This window comes from Mobula hypostoma, chromosome 2 (assembly GCF_963921235.1).
Source record: "Mobula hypostoma chromosome 2, sMobHyp1.1, whole genome shotgun sequence".
Lineage (NCBI taxonomy): Eukaryota > Metazoa > Chordata > Chondrichthyes > Myliobatiformes > Myliobatidae > Mobula > Mobula hypostoma.
The window spans coordinates 222,569,605-222,597,596 of NC_086098.1; the positions used below are offsets into that span (position 1 = coordinate 222,569,605).

At 41.1% G+C, this 27,992-nt stretch overlaps 1 protein-coding gene and 1 long non-coding RNA gene across 3 annotated transcripts in view; one reads left to right on the plus strand and one right to left on the minus strand.

The window, feature by feature from the left end:
- The window catches only part of snx21 (sorting nexin family member 21), a 64,656-nt gene extending 46,066 nt beyond the window's left edge, over nt 1-18,590 (plus strand). Inside the window, exons 3-4 of one of the 2 annotated variants that reach the window (XM_063041537.1) lie at nt 2,819-2,970; nt 15,913-18,582. In XM_063041537.1, coding sequence (XP_062897607.1) covers nt 2,819-2,970; nt 15,913-16,584 — 824 coding nt within the window. In that variant the 3' untranslated portion in view covers nt 16,585-18,582. Of the gene's footprint in view, nt 1-2,818; nt 2,971-15,912 lie in introns of both variants that reach the window. The other variant, XM_063041538.1, reaches the window with a different exon arrangement.
- A 3,792-nt stretch (nt 18,591-22,382) lies between these two features.
- LOC134342876 (uncharacterized) lies at nt 22,383-26,300 on the minus strand. The gene is made up of 3 exons (XR_010017131.1): nt 26,132-26,300; nt 25,228-25,277; nt 22,383-22,515 (listed from the first exon to the last, which is right to left on the minus strand). It is a non-coding gene; the product is annotated as an uncharacterized LOC134342876 (long non-coding RNA).
- Between the last annotated feature and the right edge of the window lie 1,692 nt (nt 26,301-27,992).

The following is a 27,992-nucleotide window of genomic DNA, read 5'->3' on the forward strand; positions in this document are numbered from 1 at the left end:
GGAAGAAAGGGTAGGAGGAGGGGCACCAGGGGAGCTGACAGGTAGGTCAGAGGGCTTACTTGCTTTGTTTTAATCTACATTCTTGTTAATGAAGTAAAACACTCAGTCTCAATTATAGTATTATGCCAGTTCAGTATTCCGGTAAGAAAGTGATCAATGCAATCAGCACTGAGGTTAAATTGTCAATGTTAGCAATACAACTGTACTATAAGACTTTAAATTAATTTTTATTTCTGCCATTAATCCAGAAGAGGTTCACAAAAATTATCCTGGAAATGAAAAAGTTAATATATGAGGAGCATTTAATAGCTTTGGGTCTGTACTCAATGGTGTATGGAAGAATGGGCGGCGGGGGGGGGGGGTTCTACCAATTATTGTAAAGCCTTGATAAAGTGGACATGGAGAGGATGTTTCCAATATTGGGGTAGTCTAGATAAAGTGGACATGGAGAGTGGACAAAGTTGATAAAGTGGACATGGAGAGGATGTTTCCAATATTGGGGTAGTCTAGATAAAGTGGACATGGAGAGTGGACAAAGTTGATAAAGTGGACATGGAGAGGATGTTTCCAATATTGGGGTAGTCTAGATAAAGTGGACATGGAGAGTGGACAAAGTTGATAAAGTGGACATGGAGAGGATGTTTCCAATATTGGGGTAGTCTAGGACCAGAGGGTACAACCTCAGAATAGAGGAGCATCCATTTAGAACAGAGATGAAGAGGAAATTCTTTAGCCAGATAGTGATGAATCTGTGGAATTCATTGTAACAGATGGCTATTGAGGTCAAAGTCATTAGCTATACTTAAAGTGACATTAGTAAAGTTCTTGATTTAGTAAGGGCATCAAAGTTTACTGGGAGAAGACAGGAGAATGGAGTAGAAAGGGGAAATAAATTAACTTTGGAATAGCAGAGCAGAATAAATGGGCCAAGTGGCTTAATTTTGCTCCTACAGTATGTCTTGTAATCTCTTGTGTTTTATGTCCTTTCAAGAGTGGAGAATTTAAGGACAGGGTCACACTTTTTGTGTCTATGTTTGAACCTTCTCTGGACCTAGTAATGTGGATGTCAGGAAGGTAGAATAGATAACCGGCTCCCAGGCCATTGCAACTCTTTATCTGCTTTTAAGAGGCACAGCAATGGTTAGCTGCAGTCATACATAGAGATTTTCTGTATCTACTGGCACTGTGGCCTCAGTTCAAGGATGCAGTGAGTCAGCCTCTGAATCATCAGCAGTCTGGAAGTTTTGGACACATTCAAAAGGCTTTCTGGATTGTTTGTGCTTTTTCATAGACAAATAGTTAGCTGATGTCAATGTTGCAAAACACAGCAGCCAATTGGTGTATGGTAAACACCCACAAACTGAGTTCTGGGGCATTGTTTTTGATAAGTTTGGGTAGACGATATTGGGCAGAACACTGGCAGTAACTTAGCAAAATAGTGCCATGGGCATTGTTTAGTATAGCTCCTGCCTTACAACTTCAGAGACCCAGCTTCAGTCCTGATCTCTGGTGTAGTCTGTGGACAGTTTATAAGTTGTCCCTGTAACAGGGTGAGTTTCTTCCAACAATGGTTGTAAACTGTCCCAAGAGTGGTGGAATCTCATTGAAGGGGAGATGACTTGGGGAGAATGAGAAAAGGGGAGTGCAAATGAGTGGTTGGTGTGGTGCTAATGGGCTGAAGGAATCGTCTTCATGCCGTGCGAGTCTATGAGATATGCCTCAATCTTTGCCTATACTCCAATGTGGTACTAAAGTTAATTTTGCATTTTTTTTTACTGGTGCTACTTTCCAAGTGAAGAATTGGGCAGAGATTCTGCTTTTGTAGATTCTATAAAATGTACCATGGAAATACTTTCACTGACAGCTGAGAGTTAAGACCATAAGACATGGGAGCAGAATTAGGCTATCGAGTCCATTCTATCATTTCTTCATGGCTGCTCCCAGATTCCATTTAACCCCATACACATGCCCTCTCACCATATCCCTTGATGCCCAATCAGGAATCCGTCAACTTCCTCTTAAAATATACCCACAGACTTGACCTGCTGCAGTCTGTGGCAGAGCATTCCACAGGTTCACCACTCTTTGGCTGGGGGAAAAAATGCCTCCTTACTTCTGTTCAAAAAGGTCACCCCTCAATTTTGAGTTCTGGATACCCCCACCAGAGGGAACATCCTCTCCACATCCTCCTCATCTCGTCCTTTCAACGTTCAGTAGGCTTCAATGAGATCCCCATGCATTCTTCTAAATTCCAGTGAGTATAGGCTCAAAGCTGCCAAATGCTCCTTGTATGTTAACCCCTTCATTCCTGGAATCACTCTCGTGAACCTGCTCTGGGCTCTCTCCAGTGACAATTCATCCTTTCTGAGATAGGGGGCCCAAAACTTGACAATACTCCAAGAGGGGCCTGACTCATGTCTTATAAAGCTTCAGCATTATCTCCTTGTTTTTATATTCTATTCCCCTTGAAATAAATGCCAACATTGCATTTGCCACCTTTACCACAGACTCAACTTGTAAATTAACCTTCTGGGAGTCTTGCACGAGGACTCTTAAATCCCTTTGCACTGGTTAACACCAGTCTCCTGGCTAATATTTATCCTTCCATCAAAGATGTTGGCTGCACCTGTTACAATTGTGATCACAAATCAACATTTGAACTGCAAAGTACATTTGGAATTTCTTCAGATTGTGAAATGCTTCAATGTTTCCTTTCTTTCACAGATGGTAAATGCCCAGGAAAGTACGTGATTGAGGTGCTCCAGTTTCAAATATTGTTAAGACATGCAACATACAATTCACCTCTTTTGTTTTGTAGAAAATCCCTTGGGTGAGCTTAAACACTGCAATCTGCTTACAAAGCACCTTCAGGAAAGTTGGAAGAAGGCCAAGGTGAAGTTTATTGAAGAGAAGTTGATTTTTGAGGTCACAAGCGCTAATGTCATCCAGGACTCGTCTTCCAAATATGTGGTGAGAGTTGTTTCTGTTGAGTGGATTGTACTGATTTCTGATTAGAGATGCCCTGCATGCATGTGAGTGAATTGTACTCTGAGCCCCGTACTGCCAACCCCTAACTGATCCAACATGGTGCTGGGCAGACAGCTGAAACTGGGAGGTGTAGCAACAGCTATGTCAGACCCATCACAAGAGCAGGGTCTCCTTTTCTCCGAATGCAGAAACGATAAGAGTACAGGGGACTAAATACGATGGCACAGTAGCATAGTGCTTACTCCATTGCTGTTACAGGGCCAGCAATCTGTGATTGGGGATTCAGTTCCACTGCTGTCTGTATGGTGTGGGTTCCCTCCCACATTCTAAAGACATGCATACGGTTAAGGATAGTGAATTGTGGGCATGTTGTGTTTGTGCCAGACATCTAGCGATACCTACAGGCTGCCTCAGCACGATCCTTGCTGATTAGATTTGACACACACACACATTTCACTGTATGTTTTGAGGTATTGGTATACAGGTGACAAATAAAGCTAATCTTTATATTTTAAAAGATGCTGGGTAATCCGCACTTTTAAAAATTGCTGTCACGATTCCCCATAATTAATGTTCTGGATGCCAGATTGGTCAGAAACCCAGCTTGACTGATGAGTGAAGTGTTGTGTCTACAAAGTCAATTCTGAGAATTGTGTGATATCTCTCATCCTCTGATTCTTCAGCCCTTCCACTGTCTGCAACCCACCTAGCAAGAGTGCAGTGGAACAGTCTCTGTGCACTTGGATGAGTAAAGCAATAGCACTCAGCTATCATTGATTCCATAATAGAAAATGCAGCCAGCCTGTCTAACAGCCCAGCTGCATTCAGTCACTACACACAGATAGTGTTTCCCATCTACATAGATGTTATTCCCTCCAAACTAGTTTTACAACACCTCCCAACACATGATTTGCAACAGTACAAACAAAATTCCTGCAAGGGAACAAGTTATGATTGATAGTTCCAAATCTTTTAATGAATTAGATTTTCTTATGAAATCTAACTCCAGTCTTCATAAGGACGTGTCTAAATTTGTATATGTTTCTGGCATTGAATTTCTCTTGATTTCCAGCATCTACAGAATCTCTTGTGTTTCTTTTAATGAATTGATTACATGTATTTTACCTGGTTTTGTCCTTTAGCTGTTTAGTATTTGATTATTGTTTTGAAAAAAATCTTTTCAATCTTTTAATGACTTGGAACAGAAAGATTGAATTTTTGACAGGCTTGACAGTCAGCTAAAGCAGGATAGTGGCTTAGTAGCACCCCTCACCCAACTGCAGCAAAATGGTGATACTTTCCCTCGTGTAAGTTCCTTGGTCACAAAGGGACTGCAATTGAGGATCAGTTGGGACTTTACTGTAACTTGATATTGGAGTTACACTCAGTTATTTTGCCCTGGTCTTTGTGGTAAATATTATAAACCTATTTAAAGAAACAAGACAAATTTAAGGGAGAAAGGAGTAAAGGGTTATGTGGGGTGAGGGAGATGAGTCAGAAGGGGAAGTTATGGCCTCTTAGTGTTGTAGAAACAAATCCTTGTAACTATATTTCCTCTTCTGTCCTTCTCCAAAAAAAGACAACATCCCATATCTCCTGACTTTATATGGAATAAAGCAAAGCAGTTCTGAAGAGGGCATCCTGTTATTTTAGTAGTTAATGAACCACACCCTTGCATACACCACAAACCGGCCCTGCAGACATACCATGCCTGGTAAGTTGTGTAACACCAATCATTTTTAGAATTCCAGCTTTTGCAGCTGCTCTGCTGCGAATGAAATGTAGCACACAATAAGACACTGACTTTTCCTTATAGCTTCACTTTATTAATCATGATTAGTTCAAACAACTTGGATTCCCTTTGTAGCTGAAACAATAAATCTTTCGTTTTACATCAGTTTACTTTCACAACCTCTAAAACTCACTCCTTGTATTCAGATATTCCCTGCTTTAAATGAACCTGGCTGGGGTTGCACTTGGGAAGTACCCCTCTGAGTCTCTAACTCAGGATTATCTTCATTGGTGGGTGTCTGGGTCACTGCCATCAGCTTTCCTATCGGATATCTTTTTAAACCCTTCTCCACATCACGTCTGGACACTTGCTTGATGCTGATGCCTTCAGTTTAATATCACTGTAGCTACCTGGTCTTCAAATATCAATTCAGAACATAGAACTGTACAGCACACTGCAGGCACTTTGGCCCACAATGTTGTGCCAACTTAAATTTGCCAAGTTGTCAACCTGTCTCTTTCACAAGATATTACTTCCCAGAACATCCCATTTGTTGGTTCTGTTCTGGTGATAGTTCACAGTGGGATGTAAAGTTATCTCAGTGATGTTGATAATGTGACCCTCCTTCCCTTTAATGTACTGTTTTAGAACATAGAATAGTCCAGCACAATACAGGCCCTTTGGCCACATTGTTGTGCTGACCCTCAAACTCTGCCTCCCATATAACCCCCCACCTTAAATTCCTCCATACACCTGTCTAGTAGTCTCATAAATTTCATTAGTGTATCTGCCTCCACCACTGACTCAGGCAGTGCATTCCACGCACCAACCACTCTCTGAGTAAAAAACCTTCCTCTGATATCCTCCTTGAACTTCCCACCCCTTACCTTAAAGCCAGGTCCCCTTGTATTGAGCAGTGGTGCCCTTGTTTTGATTCTCAACATCTCCTCCCAGACTTGTCATCTCATCTCTGTTAATACCTTTGCTGCTTAAGGAACAATAGTTTGACTGAATGAATTCCATAAATTTTCATAGTGGAATTTTTTTTTAATCAATTTGACAACTTGCCAGAAAATGAATTGGTCTGTCTGTTGCCGGCAACATCTGGATAACATTCATTCATTGGCTGAAAAGTGACAAGTAGCATTATGGGTAGATAGGGTGGTAATGAGAGCTTTTGGTACATAGGCCTTCATAATTCAGAGCAATCATTATAGGAGTTGGGGTGTTATGTTGAAGTTGTATAGGAGATTGGTGAGACCAAATTTGGGGTATTATCTGCAGTTCTAGTCACCTGCCTACAGGAAACTTATCAATAGGCTAGAAAAATGCAGAGAAAATTTACAAAGATGTTGCCCGCACTTGAGGACCTAAGTCATAGGGGAAGGTTGAATAAGTTCGGACCTTATTCCCTGGAGAGCAGGAGAATGAGGGGAGATCTTGTAGAGCTATACAAAGTTATGAAGGGTATGGATAGATTGAATGGTTGCAAGCTCTTCCCCCTCAGCTCCAGTGAGACTAGAACTAGAGGCTGTAGGTTTAAGATGAAAGGTGAACTATTTAAGGGGAACTTCTTTGCTGGGGGTGGTGTGAGTCTGGACAAGCTGCCAGTGTAAGTGGTATGTGTGGGTTCAGTTGTAAATTTAAGAGAAGTCTGCATAGGTACATGGATTAAAGGGGTATGGAGAGCTATGGTCCTTGTGCAAGTAGATGGGACAAGGTGCATAGGGGTTGTTTCTATCACATGATACAAGAGCAGCAGATGCACATGAAAGCCATCTCCAGTAAGTTCTGTTCTAAGGTCATTCTGACTTGGAAATATTCTGCATATCCTTTGTGTTGAAATCCTGGAGCCACTAACATTACTGTTCAGAGTCCTTCCATGCATGGACTCCCCTGGGATTATTAAAATAAACCATAAACAGATTTGCATAAACACGAGAGATTCTGCAGATGTTAGAAATCTTGAGCAAAGCACACAAAAAGCTGGAGGAACTTGGCAGGCCACGAAGTATTAGCCTGAAACATCGACTGTTTATTCTCCTCTATAGATGCTACCTGACTTGCTAAGTTCCTCCAGCATTTTGTATGTGTTGCTCAGGATTTCGAGATTGGACATTTTCTAAGAATTCTCATTTTTACCTTATTCATTGAAACAAATGGAAGATTAGCTACTTGCATCTTTTACAAAGGCTTTTCATTTCTGATCACATTTCCAAACAGACTTGCTCTATAACAACCTCTGCTTGTTCCTCAATTGCAAAAACTAAAGCCAATCAGATTTTAGAAGTTCATCTTGACTGTCCATAAGTCAAATTTTATTTGTAGACAACTTAATGATGTTTTCCAAACAAACTACTTTGATTTATTCCTTTTTTTAACAGAAGGGATGTCTTTAAAAGAGAGTTTTAGAAATCTAGAGCTGTATGTATAAAATGCTGAAGACATGGTTGTAGGTAATGGAGCAAAAATGGTTGGGGTGAGAGGTCAGAATTGGGCTAGATTGTAGGTCTAGAGGGCAAGGTACCCTTGCAAATTAATTTAAATACTATATTCTGTTCTTTTGGTAGATTTAATAAATTTTAAGTGATGCATGCTGAGAAATTCACTTGCAAGTTGTTACATTCTTCAGTATCACACAATTTATTTCTCTGGTTTTGACAATGTAGTTAACTATTCCATTGGCTTTGTTAATTGATACTATGACATTTTTGTATGTGGAATCTATTGAATCCTTGGTTTGCCTGTTTTACCACCTTCCCTATTTGCCATTCACTTTTTTTCCTTACAAGGAATATTTTATATTTCTTGCATTTAATTTCCTGCTGTTTTAGCCTGTATTTTGGGAAACTCATTCTGAACCTCCTGAACTAATTTCATCCACTGACTCCTATTTTATACCCTTTCTAAACTGTAATAATTTTCATTGGAATTTCTTCATCAAAGTTACCAATGTAAATTCAAAGCAGTACCGGATCCATTTGAACACTGAGACATTCCACTTAGCCCTGACCATGCCAGCCCAGAATTCCTAAATCAAACATTTAAAAAATTACCATCACATTCTATTTCTCACCATTTTTTTTAGTTGAACTAAATGTTTCTTAGGGATGTTCTCAGTGGTGGAATGTATAATCTTTACTGTGGTTGATTTGGGTTTCACTTCCTCAAACTGGACAAAATTCTTATAAAGCATTTTTGCTAGTTGTCTGCTTATGCCTTGTAACTGATTCTGCTATTTTGCATAGAATGGAAGTAAGACAAATTGATTTTTGATTTTGGATCTGTGATGTTTCACAATTTCTGTGTAATTATATTTTGTCTAAAAGTGGAAATGTTCAGACTGTCTGGATTGCACGAGCTCCTTTTTATTTCAGAACATAGAACACTAAAGCACAGAACAGACCTGTTGGGTCAAGCAACACATACAAAATGCTGGAGGAACTCAGCAGGCCATGCAGCATCTATGAAAAAGGATATTGCTGACGTTTCATGAGATTGAGAAAGGGGAGGGAGGTGTCGGAAATGGACACCCTGCCCTCAAATTTACCTGGTCCATTTCCAATACCTCCCTCCCCTTTCTCAATCTCAACGTCTCTATCTCTGGAGACAGCTTATCCACTGATGTCTATTATAAACCCACAGATTCTCACAGCTCCCTGGACTATACCTCTTCCCACCCTGTTACTTGTAAAAATGCCCTCCCCTTCTCTCAATTCCTCCGCCTCTGCCACGTCTGCTCTCAGGATGAGGCTTTTCATTCCAGAACTAAGGAGATGTCCTCCTTTTTCAAAGAAAGGGGCTTCCCTTCCTCCACCGTTATTGCTGCCCTCAACAACATCTCTTCCATTTCATACATGTGTGTTCTTACCCCATCCTTCCACCACCCTATTAGGAATAGGGTTCTTCTTCTTGTACTCACCTACCACCCCACCAGCCTTCACATCCAGCACATAATTCTTTGAAACTTCCGCCATCTCCAACGGAATCCCGCCACCAAGCATGTCTTTCCCTCTTTCCCCCACCCCCTCCTCACATTCTGCTTTCTGCCGGGATCGTTCCCTACATGACTCTGGTCCATTCATCCGTCCCCACTGATCTTCCTCCTGGCACTTTTCCTTGCAAGAGGAGCAAGTGCTACACCTGCCCCTACACCTCCTTCCTCACTACCATTCAGAGCCCTAAACAGTCCGTCCAGGTGAGGTGACACTTCACCTGTGAGTCTGTTGGGGTCATATACTGTGTCTTTTGCTCCCGGTATGGCCTCCTGTATATTGGTGAGACCCTACACTCTGTCCACCAGAAAAGCGGGATCTCCCAGTGGCTACTCGTTTTAATACCACTTCCCATTCCCATTCCAATATGTTTATCCATGGCCTCCTCTGTTGTCGTGATGAGGCCACACGTAGGTTGGAGGAACAGCACTTTATATTCCGTCTGGGTAGCCTTCAACCTGATGATATGCACATCGATTTCTCAAACTTCCAGTAATGCCCCATTTCCCATCCCCTTTTCCCTTCTCACCTTGTCTCCTTGCCCATCCATCAACCTCCTCTGGTGCTCCTCCCCCCCTTTTCCCACTTTTCTTTCTTCCATGGCTTTCTGTCTCTTTCACCTATCTACTTCCAAGCGCTTTACTTTATCCCTCCCCCTTCAAGTTTCACCTATCACCTTGTGTTTCTCCCTCTCCTCCCTCCACTTTTTAAAACTACACCTCAGCTTTTTTTCCCCTCCAGTCCTGCTGAAGGGTTTCAGCCCGAAATGTCAACAGTGCTCTTCCTGGATGCTGCCTGGCCTGCTGAGTTCCTCCAGTATTTTGTGTGTGTTGCTTGGATTTCCAGCATCTGCAGATTTTCTCTTGTTTGCCTTTGACCCATGATGTTGTGCCAACTTTTTAACCTACCCTAAAATCAATCTAACTCTTCTATCCTACATAACTCTCCAATTTCTATCCTCCATGTCTTTTCCAAGAGTTTCTTAAAAGTCCCTAAAATATCTGGAGCTGCCACCACCTCTAGCAAGGTGTTCCACACGCCCACCACTCTCTGTGTAAAGTTCTTGCCTCTGACAACCCCCATACTTTCCTCCAATCTCCTTAAAATTATGCACCCTTGTATTAGCCATTTTTGCCCTGGCAAAAAGCCTTACAATCCACTTGCTTTATGCCTCTTATCATCTTGTACACCTCCATCAAATCACCTCTCATCTCTCTTTGCCCCAAAGGGAAAAGCCCTAGCTTGCTCAACCTTTCTTCATAAGATAATTTCGTAAGTTGAAAGACTGATAGCACTCCAGAACCCATGTGTGTTTAATCACATTTGAAGTAAAATGTAATTGTATGTAAATGATATTTCAGTAGGTTTCAATAGGTACACGTAATGTCAGAGAAATGTATACAATATACATTTTGAAATTCTTTTTCTTGGCAAACATCCACGAAAACAGAGGAGTGCCCCAAAAAATGAATGACAATTAAACATTAGAACCCTAAAGCCCCCCCCAGCTCCCCCTCCCATGCACAAGCAGCAGCAAAGCAACAACCCCCCTCCCCACCAGCAAAAAGCATCAGCACCCCCCACAAAGCACTCAAGCGTGCAGCACAGATCAATGAAGATACAGACTTGCAGTACCCCCAAAAATGACACGTTCACGGGTCCTCTGGTTGAGATTCTAAATTGGAAAAAAGGCCAATTTTGAGGATATCAGAAAGGATCTGGCAAGTGCGGATATGGACAGGCTGTTTTCTGGCAAAGGTGTACGAGGTAAGTGGGAGGCCTTCAAAAGTGACATTTTGAGAGTACAAAGCTTGTTTGTGCCTGTCAGAATAAAAGGCAAGAATAACGGGTTTAGGGAACCTTGGTTTTTGAGAAATATTGAGGCCCAGGTTAAGGGGGGGAGGAAAAGGAGGTGCATTGCAGATATAGGCAGGTAGGAACAAATGAGGTACTTGAGTATAAGAAATGCAAGAGAACACTTAAGAAGGAAACTTCAGTGATAGTGCACTAGAAGTGTCCACTTTTATATTCATTCCTTTTCAATTTAAATGTAGCATTCCAGTGTCACCTTTTTATTGGCTCTGGTTCAGGGCCACAATCCATATTATTCTATGGTTTTTGCCTCCCAGCCTTGTGTATTTGTTCCTTTCAACTGTGGTCCCTTTCTAACTAGATGACCCAGACATCAAAGGCTGATTTATACTTGTGCATCAAATGTACGCCGTAACTACAGCGTAGCCTCGAACCCTACACCGTATCTACGCTGAACCCTACGCTGTAAACTAACGCGCACCTCTCCCAAAATGTAATTGCACGTCGCGGTGTCGCAGACCACAACAACCGTGATTGGTCTGCTTGGTAGCATCGCATTTCCTCCTGCGCTGCACTAGCTTGCCATTGGGTGACTGAAGGGCAGGGAAGGAGCTCTGGCTGCAATACTTTACAGACCTCCGAAATTATGGAGGTCCCTGTGCTTGATGCCAGTTTGTAGCTAGCTGCTACAGCCTATTGACTTCCACCTGAAGCTAAAACTTGAATGGTGATTGCCAGTCTCTGAGTACAGGTGTTCCCTGCTTTCCGAACGTTCTCTTTACGACATTTCACTTTTACGAAAGACCTGCATTAGTACCTGTTTTCGTTAACCGAAAGAGGATTTTCACTTTTATGAAAAAGACGCTCGCTTTAAACTTGTGTTTACACCAAGAAAGACTACCATGACCATGAAGCCTTCCGCGTACAGTGTGTGCGCATGTGTGACGTGCCAATTTTTTTTTGACAAATTGATTTTGGCTCAAACTTCCCAATTCTGTTAAGTGACACTACACTGTACATACAGAAAATTCACCCTCCTTCAGTTTCAGTCACCATTGTTTGAAGTTTGAGTTTCTTCGTGTTGAGTTTCAACACGAAGAAACTCAACACATTGGCATAGATACCCCACCGCCAACTAGCGTTTTGGCAGTGAATTGCAGAGCGACGCAGACACGCCAACACACAAGTATAAATGCTCACAACAGCGTAGCCCACTTGCGTAGGCTATGGCATAAGCTAGTACGCACAAGTATAAATCAGCCTTTAGGCTACGTCCACACTAGACCGGATAATTTTGAAAACGCTGGTTTCGCGTAAAAACAATAGGCCTCCACACCAGGCATTTTTGAAAATATCTCCGTCCACATCAAAATGGGTATTTGGGCGAATCTCCTCCTACTGGGCATGTGCAGGGCACATCTACAGAAAACAAGCAAAGAGGAAATGGTATACTTGGTGCGTGTTTGTCCAGTTACAGACTGGAAAAACTTAAAAGGAAATTGCCAAACAACGGACCGCTGTTGGCTCTCGCTCAGGAGGACTTAGAACATAGAATAGTACGGCACAGTACAGGCTCTTCAGCCCACAATGTTGTGCCGACCCTTAAACCCTGCCTCCCATATAACCCCCCACCTTAAATTCCTCCATATACCTGTCTAGTAGTCTCTTAAATTTCACTAGTGTATCTGCCTCCACCACTGACTCAGGCAGTGTATTCCACACACCAACCACTCTCCGCATGAAAAAACCTTCCTCTAATATCCCCCTTGAACTTCCCACCCCTTACCTTAAAGCCATGTCCTCTTATATTGAGCAGTGGTGCCCTTGGGAAGAGGCGCTGGCTATTCACTCTACCTATTCCTCTTAATATCTTGTATACCTCTATCATGTCTCCTCTCATCCTCCCTCTCTCCAAAGAGTAAAGCCCTAGCTCCCTTAATCTTTGATCATAATGTATACTCTCTAAATCAGGCAGCATCCTGGCAAATCTCCTCTGTACCCTTTCCAATGCTTCCACATCCTTCCTATAGTGAGGCGACCAGAACTGGACACAGTACTCCAAGTGTGGCCTAACCAGAGTTTTATAGAGCTGCATCATTACCTCGCGACTCTTAAACTCTATCCCTTGACTTATGAAAGCTAACACCCCATAAGCTTTCTTAACTACCCTATCTACCTGTGAGGCAACTTTCAGGGATCTGTGGACATGTATCCCCAGATCCTTCTGCTCCTCCACACTACCAAGTATCCTGCCATTTACTTTGTACTCTGCCTTGGAGTTTGTCCTTCCAAAGTGTACCACCTCACACTTCTCCAGGTTGAACTCCATCTGCCACTTCTCAGCCCACTTCTGCATCCTATCAATGTCTCTCTGCAATCTTCGACAATCATCTACACTATCCACAACACCACTAACTTTTGTGTTGTCTGCAAACTTGCCAACCCACCCTTCTATCCCCACATCTGTGTCATTAATAAAAATCATGAAAAGTAGAGGTCCCAGAACCGATCCTTGTGGGACACCAATTCACAACCCTCCAATTCGATTGTACTCCCTCCACGACCCTTTGCTTTCTGCAGGCAAGCCAATTCTGAATCCACCCGGCCAAACTTCCCTGGATCCCATGCCTTCTGACTTTCTGAATAAGCCTACCGTGTGGAACCTTGTCAAATGCCTTACTAAAATCCATAAAGATCACATCCACTGCACTACCCTCATCTATATGCCTGGTCACATCCTCAAAGAACTCTATCAGGCTTGTTAGACACGATCTGCTCTTCACAAAGCCATGCTGACTGTCTCTATCAGACGATGTTTCTCTAAATGCCCATAGATCCTATCTCTAAGAATATTTTCCAACACCTTTCCCAGCACAGACGTAGAGCTCACTGGTCTATAATTACCCGGACCATCCCTACTACCTTAACAACTGAAAAAACAAATACTGGAGCGTATGGAGGCAACCGACAGGGAGTTCACGGACAGTATGACCCGGCTGATGATGAACATTGAAAAACTGACTAACTCTGTTGCAGAGGGATTTGCAATGATGAGGAATATGACGGCACCCCCCCCCCCAAGTATTTTTCACCGCCACAATACCAGCCTCGCAGCCACTACAATCGCTACACATACGGACACACAGACCTCCGGGTGGCCCCACCAATATCTTCCCCACTCCCACAGAGGGGTCACCCTGGAAACATTTCCTACAGCCGTAATCTCTTCACCGATGAAAGGGATGACAGCTACAACTAAATGCAATAAGGCTTGTTACTGGGCAAAAGTGAAATTTGCTGTTACCTCATTTGTTTGCCTTTACTTTTGCCATGTCTTTCTGTATTATTTTGCTGTATTTAACATGTGCAATAAAACGAGTTACTGGGTAAAAGTGATTTTATTTTTACCTGAGTAAAAGTGAAACTTACATTTTCTTTTTTTGGCCTTAACATTTTCACGTCTATGCCAAACATAAGCTACTACTTAAAAATGACATTTTGGAAGTAGTGACAATTGCATCTATTGAATGTTTGCACAAGCAATACATTAATAAAACACCTTGTTAAATGAATAAAACGTGTCTGCATCAGTGTTATCTTGTATTTCCATACAATGTTACATTAGGCTGTTACACATCTATCGGCAGATATTGTTGTTGTGGTGTTGGAGGTTGCGTTCAAGAAAACAATGAAATGCCGCGCTGTCGCCACCATTTGTTCCGGCACGTCATGACAACGTTTTTTAAAAAGCTCTGGTTACCCCATACACACTACACCGCCCAACCGGCGTTTTCAGATTTAAACACTCTGAAGACCGTTTTAGAAAAGTTTGGTTTTCAGGGGAAGAAAACACCATTTCATTATGGACGGAGGGTCAAAACGAAGAGAAAAAGCTTCGGTTACGGATTTATCTGGTCTAGTGTGGACATAGTTTTACATTAGATTAGATTTTTTCCTTCGGTAGGTCTGGCAATTTACATAATAAATAGCTACTTATCTGAGAATTGTCCCAAGTTTCGCAGGTCATTACCTGAAGCTCCTTATGTCAACATTCAATTGCTCTGATTAGATTATCTCAGAGCAAGAATAATTACACAGTGCACAAGATGGTGGGGCAGCGGGGTGGGGCGGGGGTGGAATTGCAAAGACAGTCTCAAAAAATGGATGTCTCCTTTCACTGTCCTTGGCCCATTCAAATTCAGTGTTTAAGGAGAACAATAGGGAAAGCTTCACTCAGCAGGTAGTAAAAGTGTGGAGTCATCTGTCAGTGCAAGTGGTCGATGCAATTTCAATTTCAACGTTTAACTGAAGTTTGGATATGTACTTGGACGGGAGGGGTACGGAAGGCGATGGTCTGGATGCAGGTTGATGGGACTGAGCAGTTTAAGTGATTCAGCATGTTGTTTTCTGTGACTCTATGCTCGAGGAAATTAAATAGAGTCCAACCTTATAATGAAAAAAATGGACCTTTTGTACCCTTCTAAATTGCTGCACACCCAATTAAGTGTTTCTGAGATCAGGTCACGTTGCAGTGTAAACAGTAGCCAATTGAGCGAAGCACACAATCAATAATGCAATATTGACCAGATAATTTGATTTCAGTGTTGGTTGAGTAGTAACTATTGAGAACCTCTCTATGCTTTAAGATAATACCAGAGGATCTTTTAAGTTTGTCAATAGGGTTTTAGTTTACCTTCATCAGAATAGTTCACTAAAGACGCCCCTCAGCCTTCTGATTCAGAAGCAGAATTGGTAGTCAAAGTAAATTTATTATTAAAGTACATGTATGTCACCACATACTACCCTACGATTCATTTTTTTGCAGACATTTGTAGGAAAATAAAGAATACAGTAGAATTTATGGAAAAAACTATACATGTACATGAAAACTGACGAATAACCAAAGTGCAAAAGAAGGCAAATTGTGCAAACCTATTTAATATTGAGAGGCCTGGATATGGTGGATGTGGAGAGGATGTTTTCCATAGTGGGGGGGCCTAGGACCAGAACAGAAGAATACCTCCCTTTAGAACAGGTGAGGAGGAATTTCTTTAGCTGGAGGGCGGTGAATTTGTGGAATTCACTGCCACAGACAGCTGTGGAGGCCAAGACATTGGGTATATTTACAGCAGAAGTTAGTAGGTTCCTGATTAGTAAGGGCATCAAAGGTTACAGGGAGAAGGCAGATGATTGGGGTTGAGAGGGATAATAAATCACTCATGATGGAATATGAATATATAATACTAGTAGCAGGGAACCATGACTGTGTTTAGTGGATCATATTCTTAGTGCTGACAGTTATTGCAAATACTGTATATCATGTTCAAAAAGACTGCAACAAATGTTTTTGAATAGTTTTTGATATGTATTTTATCTTTTCCAAAGGCCTACACCATACATGTGATTAGGTCGGGATGTTTCGATGAAGACAAGGCTCTGATTGTTCGGCGTTACACCGATTTTGCAAAGTTGAATGAAACACTCCACAAGCATTTCAGAGAAGATATGGGGAAGGTCATCTTTCCAAAGAAGAAAATCCGGAAAAACTATACACATGAAACCATTGCAAAACGCAGTCGGGCTTTTGAACAATATCTCCAGCATATCTATTCAATTGCAGACATTCGCAGGTCCAGAATTTTTCTGGAATTCTTTTACCTTCGAGATTTAATAGTGGGTCAAGGATTACTACGGGGCGGCATGTGTGAGGATGCTATGGAGACATTAATCAATGCTCTACACTTGCAGCAGAAGTTGTGCGCCTGTGACACAAGCCATTTACTCTTCACTCTGGCTTCTATTTGTGTGTGTTACCAAGAGCAAGATCACCTTGAAGAGGCCCAAGCTTACTGTGAGCGGGCCTTGCAAGGTATCGAAGACCAAGAAAATCATCCTTTACTTGTGCCTTTACTTCATTCCAATATCAGGCTCTCCTGGAAGATAGCTAAAGACAAACGCCAATCTGAAGCAAGACTCCAACAGGTCCAAGAGTCTGGAGTCGATGTTTTAAACCAACCTACTCTCAAAGAACACCTTATTAAATATTTCTTAGAATGAATTAGACACTATTCTATAAAAGGACAGAGGAAGAAAGGGTAAGCAAAAATAAAAAAAAATACATTTAACTGTAGTGCCTTTCATTACTTCAGGACACTTTAAAGCACTTTACAGACAATGAAAAGTTTCTGAAACGTAAAACACAAAAACCGATGTTGACCAGCTAATATACTTTCACATGTTTAATTGTAGAATTAAACCAGGACAGAAGGGAATTCTTTGTCTTCAGTAAAATAGTGTAGGATATTTTACAGCACCAGAGAAAGCACACAGAACCATGCATTACAGTTCATTGGTCTGGTTGGTGAATTCATCAACAGTTATGGAGGGTAAATCCAGAATCTACTAAACCTGTTGGGAAAGAAGTCAAACAGGGGGTGGCTTTTTCCCCCATTTGTTCATTTAGTATAGATCTTTTGTTATGAACTTTAGATGAAGAAAATTGTGTATTTTATTTCAGCAGGGACAACCAGAAGATGTAGGCATTGTAAATTTGCTAACAAGCAGTTGGTTTATGTCTCTGTTGTTTAATTTAAACTTTTCAATTTCCATCCTGTCAGGGGGCAATAGAGCCAAAGATACCAGGAGATAATTAAATTCTGTGGAATACAAGGATCAGAACTATGGTTGGGATATTGCTTAAGTGAGTAACAAAATCCGTCTTGGCTGAGAAATTTGGAATTGACTTGGTTTAAGCAACTTTTTCTGGGGAAAGAATGAACTGATTTCCAGAACCCTAGGTAATTGTTTCCTGATATCATATTTAAGCATGAATTTTAGGTTTATATTCTTTTATAGATTTACTTTCAGAAAGCACTTCAATCTAGCCAATCATATCTTTTGATACTTTTCTCCTCGTAATCAGTCTGGGAGCATGTTGGATGATGGATTAGTCCATTGTTCACAAATGGGACCGACAGAAGATTCATGAATCATAGATGATTGCTTTCTCATTGTGAGTACCTGTAGTATCCTTATCAGAGAAATTATTAGTTATTCTGAATGAAATGTATTAATTTGCATGGACCCAAAGCTGCCAAACTACCAATTTTCTGTTTTGGGTTTTTATGGTGATTTCTTAATTCAGGGAGTATATTGTCCTGTTCAGGATGGAGTTAATACACACCTTCAGTGAAGACTATTCTTAACAACAACACTGCAACAGATTATAAAATTATGTGGAGCAGTCACAGCAGGAGGTGATTCATATATTTTCGTATAATGATTATGTAGCCATAGCTACTGAAGCTGTTCCCAGTATATTCAATTTAAAATTGTGAGCAAAGGATAAATTTCATCCCTGTATTGCTGTAATTCTACCACGTCAAACAAAAGTACAAACCTCAGAGATTTATTACTTACAGCTAGAGGTGGAGATAAATTGTACAATTCCATTATTCAAAGATTGACCAAAGTGGCCTGCTCTCAATTATTGTTTATCTCTCAGTCAAGAAAACTGTTTGACTTGATCGCATATTATCTTTTTGGGATCTTGCTGTCATAAATTCTTTTACATTTTCCTAAAATTACAAAATGTTTTAGACTTCCTTGGAATACAAATGGTATTATGTAAATGAAGGTTCCTTCTAAACACATACTCTTTAGGTAATCTGATGACTAACTTCCAACATTATCTGAATAACATTTTAAGAGTGGATTATAATTTTAAAATGGTGTAGTAATATCTCATGAGAATACATTATTCTGACTATTTTTGAAGAACATATGGATAGAAGTTTAAACTTTATAGAGTACAGAGGCAGATTTAAATCTTATGAAAAGGATAGCAAAATATATTTTGAATATTGGATAATCTCAATATTGAATAATCTTGTTTTAAGCACTTATGTGAACTGTAATTGACAAGTTATGGAATAAAATGGATTCATCTTAACAAATCGCCTAAAAAACTTGAGTGCAAGCAGAGTGATCCAATATATTTATCTGTATGCGCCTCAAAAATGAGCAAACCTTGATTTATCTGAGTGTTTAAACAATTTTCTAGGACTAAGTACCATGATCTTGTGCACAATAACGATGGTATTTTAAATACACAATTATGTTGGTAACACATTTCCTAAAATTGAAAGAAGGTCTTCAGTGCATGTCATATACACAGTCCACTGGACATGTGCAGTAAAATCAGATAGTGCAAGTAACATTGAAATATGTATTCTTTTGCTTTCTTATTTCACATACATTCAGGCTACCTGTAAGTTTAAACATACTCTGGATTTATTTGATGGACAGCATGGAAGTGTACAGATTACCACAACGCCGTACACTACAGGCAACCCGGGTTCAATTCCTGTCGCTATCTGTTAAGGAGTTTGTATGTTCTTTCCATGACCATGTAGGTTTCCTCTGGGTGCTCCAGTTCCCTCCCGTGGTCCAAGGACGTACCGGTTGGTAGGTTAATTTGTCATTGTAATTGTCCGTGATTTAGACTAGGGTTAAATTGGGGATTACTAGGCAGCCCACCTTGAAGGACCAGAAGGGCCTGTTACACACTGTATGTCAATAAATAAATAACATGGACAGCTACCATGCAATCCAAATGCACGCATCTTCTTCCAAAGAAGTTGCTTTAATTACCAAACACCTTGCCTCAATAGATTCTATTAAATACACTGCCTTGTTAAAGTATTCAGCCCCAACCCTTTGGTTACATGAGTTTTACAACCGGGGATTTTAATCCATTTAACTGGGTATTTTTATTTGTGAATCACATGCTCCTTTTTTCATAGGAGAGCCCAAAAAAAACCAGCAAAAATTGTAAAGCATGAAAAACTAAAAATTTAAAACAAATGTCAGCAGTTCAGAAGTATTCATACCCCTTTGCTCATTACTTAGTTGAACCATCTCTAGCAGCAGTTCAGCCAGTAGTCTTTTTGGATAAGTCACAATGTGATGGAGCAAGATTTGCTTTTCGTACTTGCAAATTTCTTCAAGCTGTGCCAGGGTAGTTGGCGAGTGGTGGTGGACAGAAATCTTGAGGTCTTGCTGGAGATGTTCAATCGGGTTAAAGTCAGGACTCTGACTGGGCCACTCAAGGACATTAATTATCTTTATTTGAAGCTACTTCAGGGTTGCTCTGGTAGTGTGCTATGAATCATTGTCCTTCTAAAAGATGAACTTCCTCCCCAGTTTAAGCTTTCTGACAGGAACTAGCAAGTTCGTATTCAGGTTCTCTGCATTTAGCAGCTTTTAGCTTCTCATCAATCAATGACCAGATTTCCCCACCCTATTACTGAAAAGCTCCCCGTAACATGAATGCTCCCTCCACCATACTTTACAATAGAATGGTGTTACCTTGCTGAGGCCAGAAAAGTTCCACTTTAGTCACATCTGACCATAAGACCTTCTTCCTCATCTTTACAGCATCTTCTAAGACTCTTAAGTGATGCTTTGCAAAGTCTTTACCATAAGAGCATAGGACATGGGAGCAAATTAGGCTATTTGGCCAATCGAATCTGCACTGTCATTTCATCATGGCTGATCCATTTCCCTCTTAATCCCATTCTCCTGCCTTCTCCCCCGAACCTTTTATACCTTGACTAATCAAGAAACAATCAACCTCTGTATAAAATACACCCAATGACCTGGCCTCCACAGCCACATGTGGCAACAAGTTCCACAGATTCACCACCCTCTGTCTAAAGAAATTCCTCCTCATCTCTTTTCAAAATGGACTTCCTTCTATGCTGAGGCTGTGCCCTCTGGTCCTAGACTCCCCCACCATAGAAACATCCTCCCCATATCCAGTCTATCTAGGCCTTTCAATAAGATATTGACAGATTTCAATAAGATCCCTCTCTTCTAACTTCTAGCAAATACAAGCCCAGAGCCATTAATCACCCTTCATATGATAAGCCTCTCATTCCTGGAATCATTTTTGTGAATTTTCTGTGACCCCTCTCCAATATCAGCACATCTATTGTTAGATTAGGGACCAAAATTGCTCACAATACTCCAAGTGAGGTCTCCCCCTTGACTGCCTTGTTTTCACGTTCTAGTCGACTTGAAATGAATGCTAACATTGCATTTGCCTACCTCACCACTGCTCAACCTGCAAATTAACCTTTAGGGAGTCCTGCATAAATGCCCTTTGCACTTTGGATTTTTAAACATAGAAACATAGAAAACCTACAGCACAATACAGGCCCTTCGGCCCACAAAGCTGTGCCCAAGATGTCCCTACCTTAGAAATTACTAGGCTTGCCTATAGCCCTCTATTTTTCTAAGCTCCATTTAGAAAATAGACTGTGCTTTTATTCCTTCTACCGAAGTGCAGGACCATACACTTCCCCACGCTGTATTCCGTTTTCCACTTCTTTGCCCATTCTCCTAATCTGTTTAAGTCCTTCTATAGCCTCCCCGCTTTCTCAACACAACCTGCCCCTCCACCTATGTATCATCAATTCTGTCATCCAAATCATTGATATACAACGTAAAAAGAAGCAGTCCCAACTAAGACTTCTGTGGAACACCACGAGTCACTGGCAGCCAATCAGAAAAGCCTCTCTTTATTCTCGTACTTCACTTCCTGTCAATCTGCCAATGCTCTGTCCATGTTAGTTTTTTTTCCCCCTGTAGTACCATGTTAAGCAGCCTCAGGTGAAGCACCTTGTCAAAAGCCATCTGAAAATCCAAGTAAACAATATCCACTGACTCTCCTTTGTCTATCCTGCTTGTTATTTGCTCAAAAAATTTTAACAGATTTGTCAGGCAAGATTTGTCATGCTGACTTTGGCCTATTTATCAAGTACCTCCATTTCCCTCAAAACCACATCCTTAACGATTGACTCTTCAAAGATTTAATGTGCCTTCATGTAGAAGTGCTAAAGTCAGAAAACTGATTCTTACCCAGAACAAAAATAATACAATGTATAATATTTTTATGAATTCTGGTGAGTTTGGAAGCAGCTGTTTTTGCTGTTTATTTTCATAGTTTGGCAAATTGGTGACAAGGATGTAGTTTATGGATAAGAAAACAAAAGTGAATAACGAATCAACTATTCTTTAAAATATAGGAAAAATATTAAAATAATTAAGTGGTTTTAGTTAAATAGCACCCACAATCTTGTAATTTAAAAGTTAGCTTTAAAACAGAAGCAATGCTCTTGGCTCCAAGAATGTATCAAGTTCTATTAATTTGTATATATATTTTACTTACATTTTTCAGAGTTTATGTTGAAAGCAAATACTGTAGTAATAGTCAATTAGCTTAATCTATTGGAAACTGGATATATTTTGAACACAAATCCTGCAGTGTACTAATCATTTACAAAAGCAATAAAACCATAAAAGCAATCAAGGGCTCAGATTGAAGAGAATTTTTTCTTGCATTTGGATACTTTGTATTCCTTCAATAGCCAAATCATTTAACAAGACTAAATCACTACATATTCGAATTTTATTAAAGAAAAATGTATTTCACCATTAGTATACGTGTCCCAATTAAAACAAATGGGTAATATTCCTAAAGAGACCTGCATTAAGCAGATTAAATTCTACACAGAAGATTCAGTTTGGTATTTAGTACTGAGAGTGGTGGAGGTGGAGGAAGAGTCATGCTCACCAGTAGGTTTTATCACAGATCTGTTCATTGATTAATGACTGCTGGTCAGTTTCAGAGTGAGTGCAGTTCATTGACTTGGTTCTGCTCTTCCAGTCTGTCAGAGGGGGAGCTTGCTGCTCTCTACACCGTGTCATTATTGCCAAGTAGCCCAATGATACGTAGGCTTTCGCTCAAGAGGCACCAAACCAATGCAGGTGGTGACATACTTCTTAATTCGGTCCAGTCGTATCACAAGAAGTGAAATGGATTCCTCTCCCTTCATTGTACACAGTTAGTGAAGAATGCAGCTGAATGAAACACAAGTTTAAAAAATGCTAACTGCTGGAAAAACTCAGCCCACCAGCCAGCATCTGTGGAAAGAAAAGCAGTTAGTTTCAGGTCAGGAATTATTTATCAGAACTTGGAACAATAACAAGTTCGACTAGAACATGGTGATCTGCCTCAATGACTATTGACCAATAGCACTTACATTCATTGTGATGAATTGCTTTGAGAACATAAGAAATAGGAGCAGGAGTAGGCCATCCGGCCCATCGAGCCTGCCCTGCCATTCAATAAGATCATAGCTAATCTGTCTGTAAACTCAGCTCCATCTACCTGCCTTTTCCCCATAACCCTTAATTTTCTTACTATGTAAAAACCTGTCCAACTGTTTCTTTAATATATTTAGTGAGGAAGCCTCAACTACTTCCCTGAGAGAGAATTCCACAGATTCACCACTCTCTAGGAGAAACAGTTTCTCATCTCCGAACTAAATCTTCTCCCCATCTCCGAACTAAATCTTCTCCCCTGAATCTTGAGGCAATGTCCCCTAGTTCTAGTCTCACCTACCAATGGAAACAACTTTCCTACTTCTATCTTATCTAACCCTTTCAAAATTTTGTATGTTTCTATAAGATCCCTTCTCATTCTTCTGAACTCCAGAGTACAGTCCCAGGTGACTCAATCTCTCCTCATAGGTTAACCCCTTCATCCCTGGAATCAACCTGGTGATCCTCCTCTGCACTGCCTCCAAAGCCAGTATATCCTTCTTCAAGTATGGAGCAGGTTGGTGAAAACATAATGAGTTTGTATATTCTCCCTGTGACCGTGGGGGTTTCCTCCTATATTCCAAAGATATACGGGTTGGTAGGTTAGGGTATTATTGGGCATTGTGGGCTCATTGGGCCGGAAGGGCCTGTTACTGTGCTGTATCTCTAAATCAACTCCTGCTTGAGGAGTGACTTGGATTGACTCCAATTTGCCTACCATTGCAACAGGTCAAAAGCAGATGCCATTTCATTGGCTCTTCACTCAACAGTGGAACATCTGTACAGTGAAATGCATACATCAGGATGCTCTTCATTGACAACTCCGCATTCAATATTATCATCCCCTTAAAACTATTAAATAAGCTCCAAGACCTTGACCTCAATACCTCCTTGTACAATTGGGCCCTCAATTTCCTCACTTGCAGACCCGAGTCAGTTCAAATTGGCAACATCATCTCCTCCACAATCATCATCAACAAAGGGATGTGTGCTTAGTTCCCCGCTCTACTCATTTTACACTTATGACTGTGGGGCTGTGCACAGCTCCAATGCCATATTTAAGTTTGCTGATGTTGGTCAAATCAGAGATGGTGACAAATCAGCATATAGGAGGGAGATTGAAAACCTGGTTGAAAGGTGCCACAACAACAACCTCTCACTCAATGTCAGCAAGACCAAGAAGCATTTATTAAATACAGGAGGAGGAAACCAGAGTCCTCACTGGGGGAATCAGAGGTGGAGAGGGTCAGCAATTTTATATTCTTTAGTGTAATTATTTCAGAGGATATGTAAGTGTCATTCAAAAGAAAGCACGACTGTGCCTCTACGTTAAAGTTTGTTAAGGTTTGGCATGTCATCTAAAACTTTGATCAACTTCTGTAGATGTGCAGTGGAGAGAATATTGACTGGTTCCTTATTAGGAAACACCAATCCCCAACACTGTACTGTTCTCACAACCTATGGATTTCACTTCCAAGGACTTTTCATCTTATATTCTCGGTATTAGTTGCTTATTTACTTATTAATTTTTTATTTACAGTTGTCTTTTGCACATGGGTTGCTTGTCCATCTGTGCGTTTTTCATTGATCCTATGGCGTTTCTTTGTATCTACTGTTAATGCTCGCAAGAAAATGAATCTCAGGGTCATATATGGTTCTTTGATAATAAATTTACTTTGACCTTTGAGGTACTAGAAAAGGTGGGGGGGGGCAATAGGTAGAACAAACAGTTCTCTGAAAGGGTCAAATAATCAGCACTTTAAGATTCTTTGTCTATAATGTATTCTTCCTCCTTCCCCTCCACCATCAGATTTCTGAACAGTCCACGACTCATGAATGCTGCCTCACTATTTCCTTTTTGCTGTTCTGTTACTGTAACATTTTTATGGCTCTCACTGTACTGCTGTGACAGAATGACAAATTTCGAAATGTGTTTGTGATACAAACCTAATTCCGATTCTGTTGCTAATATAAAATATGTGAAGTTCAACAGTCTCACCATCCGGGCTATGCCTGATTATGCAAATAGAAGAAATAAGGGTAAAAAGGATGGGAGGCAAAAACGGTGTGTCACAGAACATGGAACAGTGCAGCACAGGAACAATCCCTTTGGTTCAAAACATCTGTGCCAACCATGATGCCAATGTAAACTACACATCTGCCTGTATGTGGCCTATATCACTCAATTCCATCCCTGCCTCTTAAATGACTCTTAAATATTGCTATTATTTCTGCTTCCATCACTTGCCTTGGCAGTGTGTTCCAGGCACCTACCACTCTGGGCAACAAAGAAGATTTGCCATTTAAATCTCCCTTAAACACTCTCACCGCACTTAAAAGCTGTGCTCTCCAGTATTTGTATTTCCATAAATCAACCATGAATGAATGGCCTAATTATGCTCCTATATCTAAAGAAAAAAGACACTACTTAACCTCTCTATAGCTCTCAGACTTTTAATGTATTTCTGTCAGGTTGCCTCTGAAAGAAAATAATAGTAGTTTGTTTAACATTTGCTTATAGCTAATACCCACCGAATCCAGGCAGCATCCAGGTGAACCTCTCCAAAGCCCCCATATTCTTCCTGTAAAGGGGCAAGCAGAACGGTAACCAGTATTTCAAACATGGCCTAAACGGAGTTTTATACAGCTGCAACATGACTTCCTTATTCTTAAACTCAAACTCCAATCAATGAATGCAACTACACCTCATTTTAACAGTGCAAGAGGCCACAGAGAGATCAGATTCGGATTGGGATAGTAAAATAAAGTGACAGACAACTGAAAGTTTAAGGTCATTCCCACAAAGAGATCATTCAATTTGCATTTGTTTCTCTGATGTTTCACAATGCATTCGGTTTAGTCACACTGTACTCTGGGTGAAGAAATCTCATCTCAGTCATTGAAAAGCTGGCCTCATTATTCTGAGACTCTGACCATGATTCCAAACAACCCTGCTAGCAGTACTGCAATACAGAAAATGCTGGAGGAACTCAGTGAGTCAGACAGCATCTCTGGAGGGAAATAAACAATCAACATTTCAAGTCAAGACCCTTCATCAGGACTGGAAAGGAAGGGAGAAAAAGCCACAATAAGAACATAGATGGTAAGAACAAGATTTTGCAGATGCTGGAAATTCAGATTAACACACAGATAATGCTGGAGGAGCTCGGCAAGTCAGGCAGGGTCTATGGAGAGGATGTCCTGATGCCCAAAATGTTTATTGTCTACTCTTGACTGGCTGTGTTCCTCTAGCATTTTGTCTGTGTTAGCCAGAATAAAAAGGTGGGGGAGGGTGTAGAGGAGAAACATTACAACATATCATTAGCAAATTCAGTTGTGGATAGGAATTAATAACAGAACTTTTACAGGATGTGCATATACTTGTAATATTTAGTACTTTGTGATAGTTATTAAGCTAGTTGATGAAGTTTCGTACATTGTATTGAAGGTAAACTATTAACAAACAAGGTGGGTTAAATGGGAAATAGTTTTTCTTCATGGTTTGCTTTCAGTAGGATTTGGTTTTGCATAAAAGACTCCTTGAGCACAGGAAACAGCTGCAACTCCGTTTTGTTTCCAGAGGCGACCCTGTACCAGATCTCCTGCAGCCACCTACAGAAGGGAGAGTGAAAAGATCATGAGCAAGAGAAAACGCACCCATTACAGGAAATGAGCACCAAGAAATTAATCTCCCATTGTTCAGAGCCTTGCCACCATTCTTGCTGTTTAAAATCTGGAAACTCTACCTGGGGGAAGCAACAGTGGCTGCATCTCTGGCACAGAGTCTGGCCCTGTGGCTCAGAAGGGTAGAGAAAGGAAGAAGGCAGCAGTAATAGGGGATTCTATAGTTAGGGGGTCAGACAGGCGATTCTGTGGACGCAGGAAAGAAACATGGATGGTAGTTTGCCTCCCAGGTGCCAGGGTCTGGGATGTTTCTAATCACGTCCATGATATCCTGAAGTGGGAAGGAGAACAGCCAGAGGTCGTGGTACATATTGGTACCAATGACATAGGTAGGAAAAGGGAGGAGGTCCTGAAAACAGACTACAGGGAGTCAGGAAGGAAGTTGAGAAGCAAGACCTCAAAGGTAGTAATCTCAGGATTACTGCCTGTGCCACATGACAGTGAGTATAGGAATAGAGTTAGGTGGAGGATAAATGCATGGGTGAGGGAATGGAGCGGGGGGCAGGGATTCAGATTTCTGGATCATTGGGACCTCTTTTGGGGCAGGTGTGACCTGTACAAAAAGGACGGGTTGCACTTGAATCCCAGAGGAACCAATATCCTGGCAGGGAGGTTTGCTAAGGCTATTGGGGAGAATTTAAACTAGAATTCCTGAGGGGTGGGAACGGAACTGAAGAGACAGAGGAAGGAGCGGTTGGCTCACAAATAGAAAAGGCTTGTAGGCAGTGTGAGAGGGAGGATAGGCAGGTGATAGAGAAGGGATGTGCTCAGACTGATGGATTGAGATGTGTCTATTTAATGTAAGAAGCATCATGAACAAAGCGGATGAGCTTAGAGTGTGGATCAGTACTTGGAGCTATGATGTTGTGGCCATTACAGAGACTTGGATGTCTCAGGCAGGAATGGCTGCTGAGTGTGCCAGGCTTTTGATGTTTCAGAAAGGACATGGAGGGAGGTGAAAGAGGTGGGGGCATGGCACTGCTGATCAGAGATAGTGTCACAGCTGCAGAAAAGGAGGAAGTCATGAGGGATTGTCTGAGTCTCTGTGGGTGGAAATCAGGAACAGCAAGGGGTCAATAACTCTACTGGGTGTTTTTTATAGACCACCCAATAGTAACAGGGACATCAAGGAGCAGATGGGAAGACTGATTCTGGAAAGGTGTAATAATAACAGGGTTGTCGTGGTGGGAGGTTTTAATTTCCCAAATATTGACTGGCATCTCCCTAGAGCAAGGGGTTTAAATGGGGTGGAGTTTGTTAGGTGTGTTCAGGAAGGTTTCCTGACACAATATTTAGATAAGCCTACAACAGGAGAGGCTGTACATGATCTGGTATTGGGAAATGAACCTGGTCAGGTGTCAGATCTCTCAGAGGGAGAGCATTTTGGAGATCATAATCACAATTCTATCTTCTTTACCAAAGCATTGGATAGGGATAGGAACAGACAAGTTAGGAAAGCATTTAACTGGAGTCAGGGGAAATATGAAGCTCTCAGACTGGAACCTGGAAGCATAAATTGGGAACAGATGTTCTCAGGGAAATGTACAGCAGAAATGTGGCAAATGTTCAGGGGATATTTGTGTTGTGTTCTGCATAGGTACGTTTCAATGAGA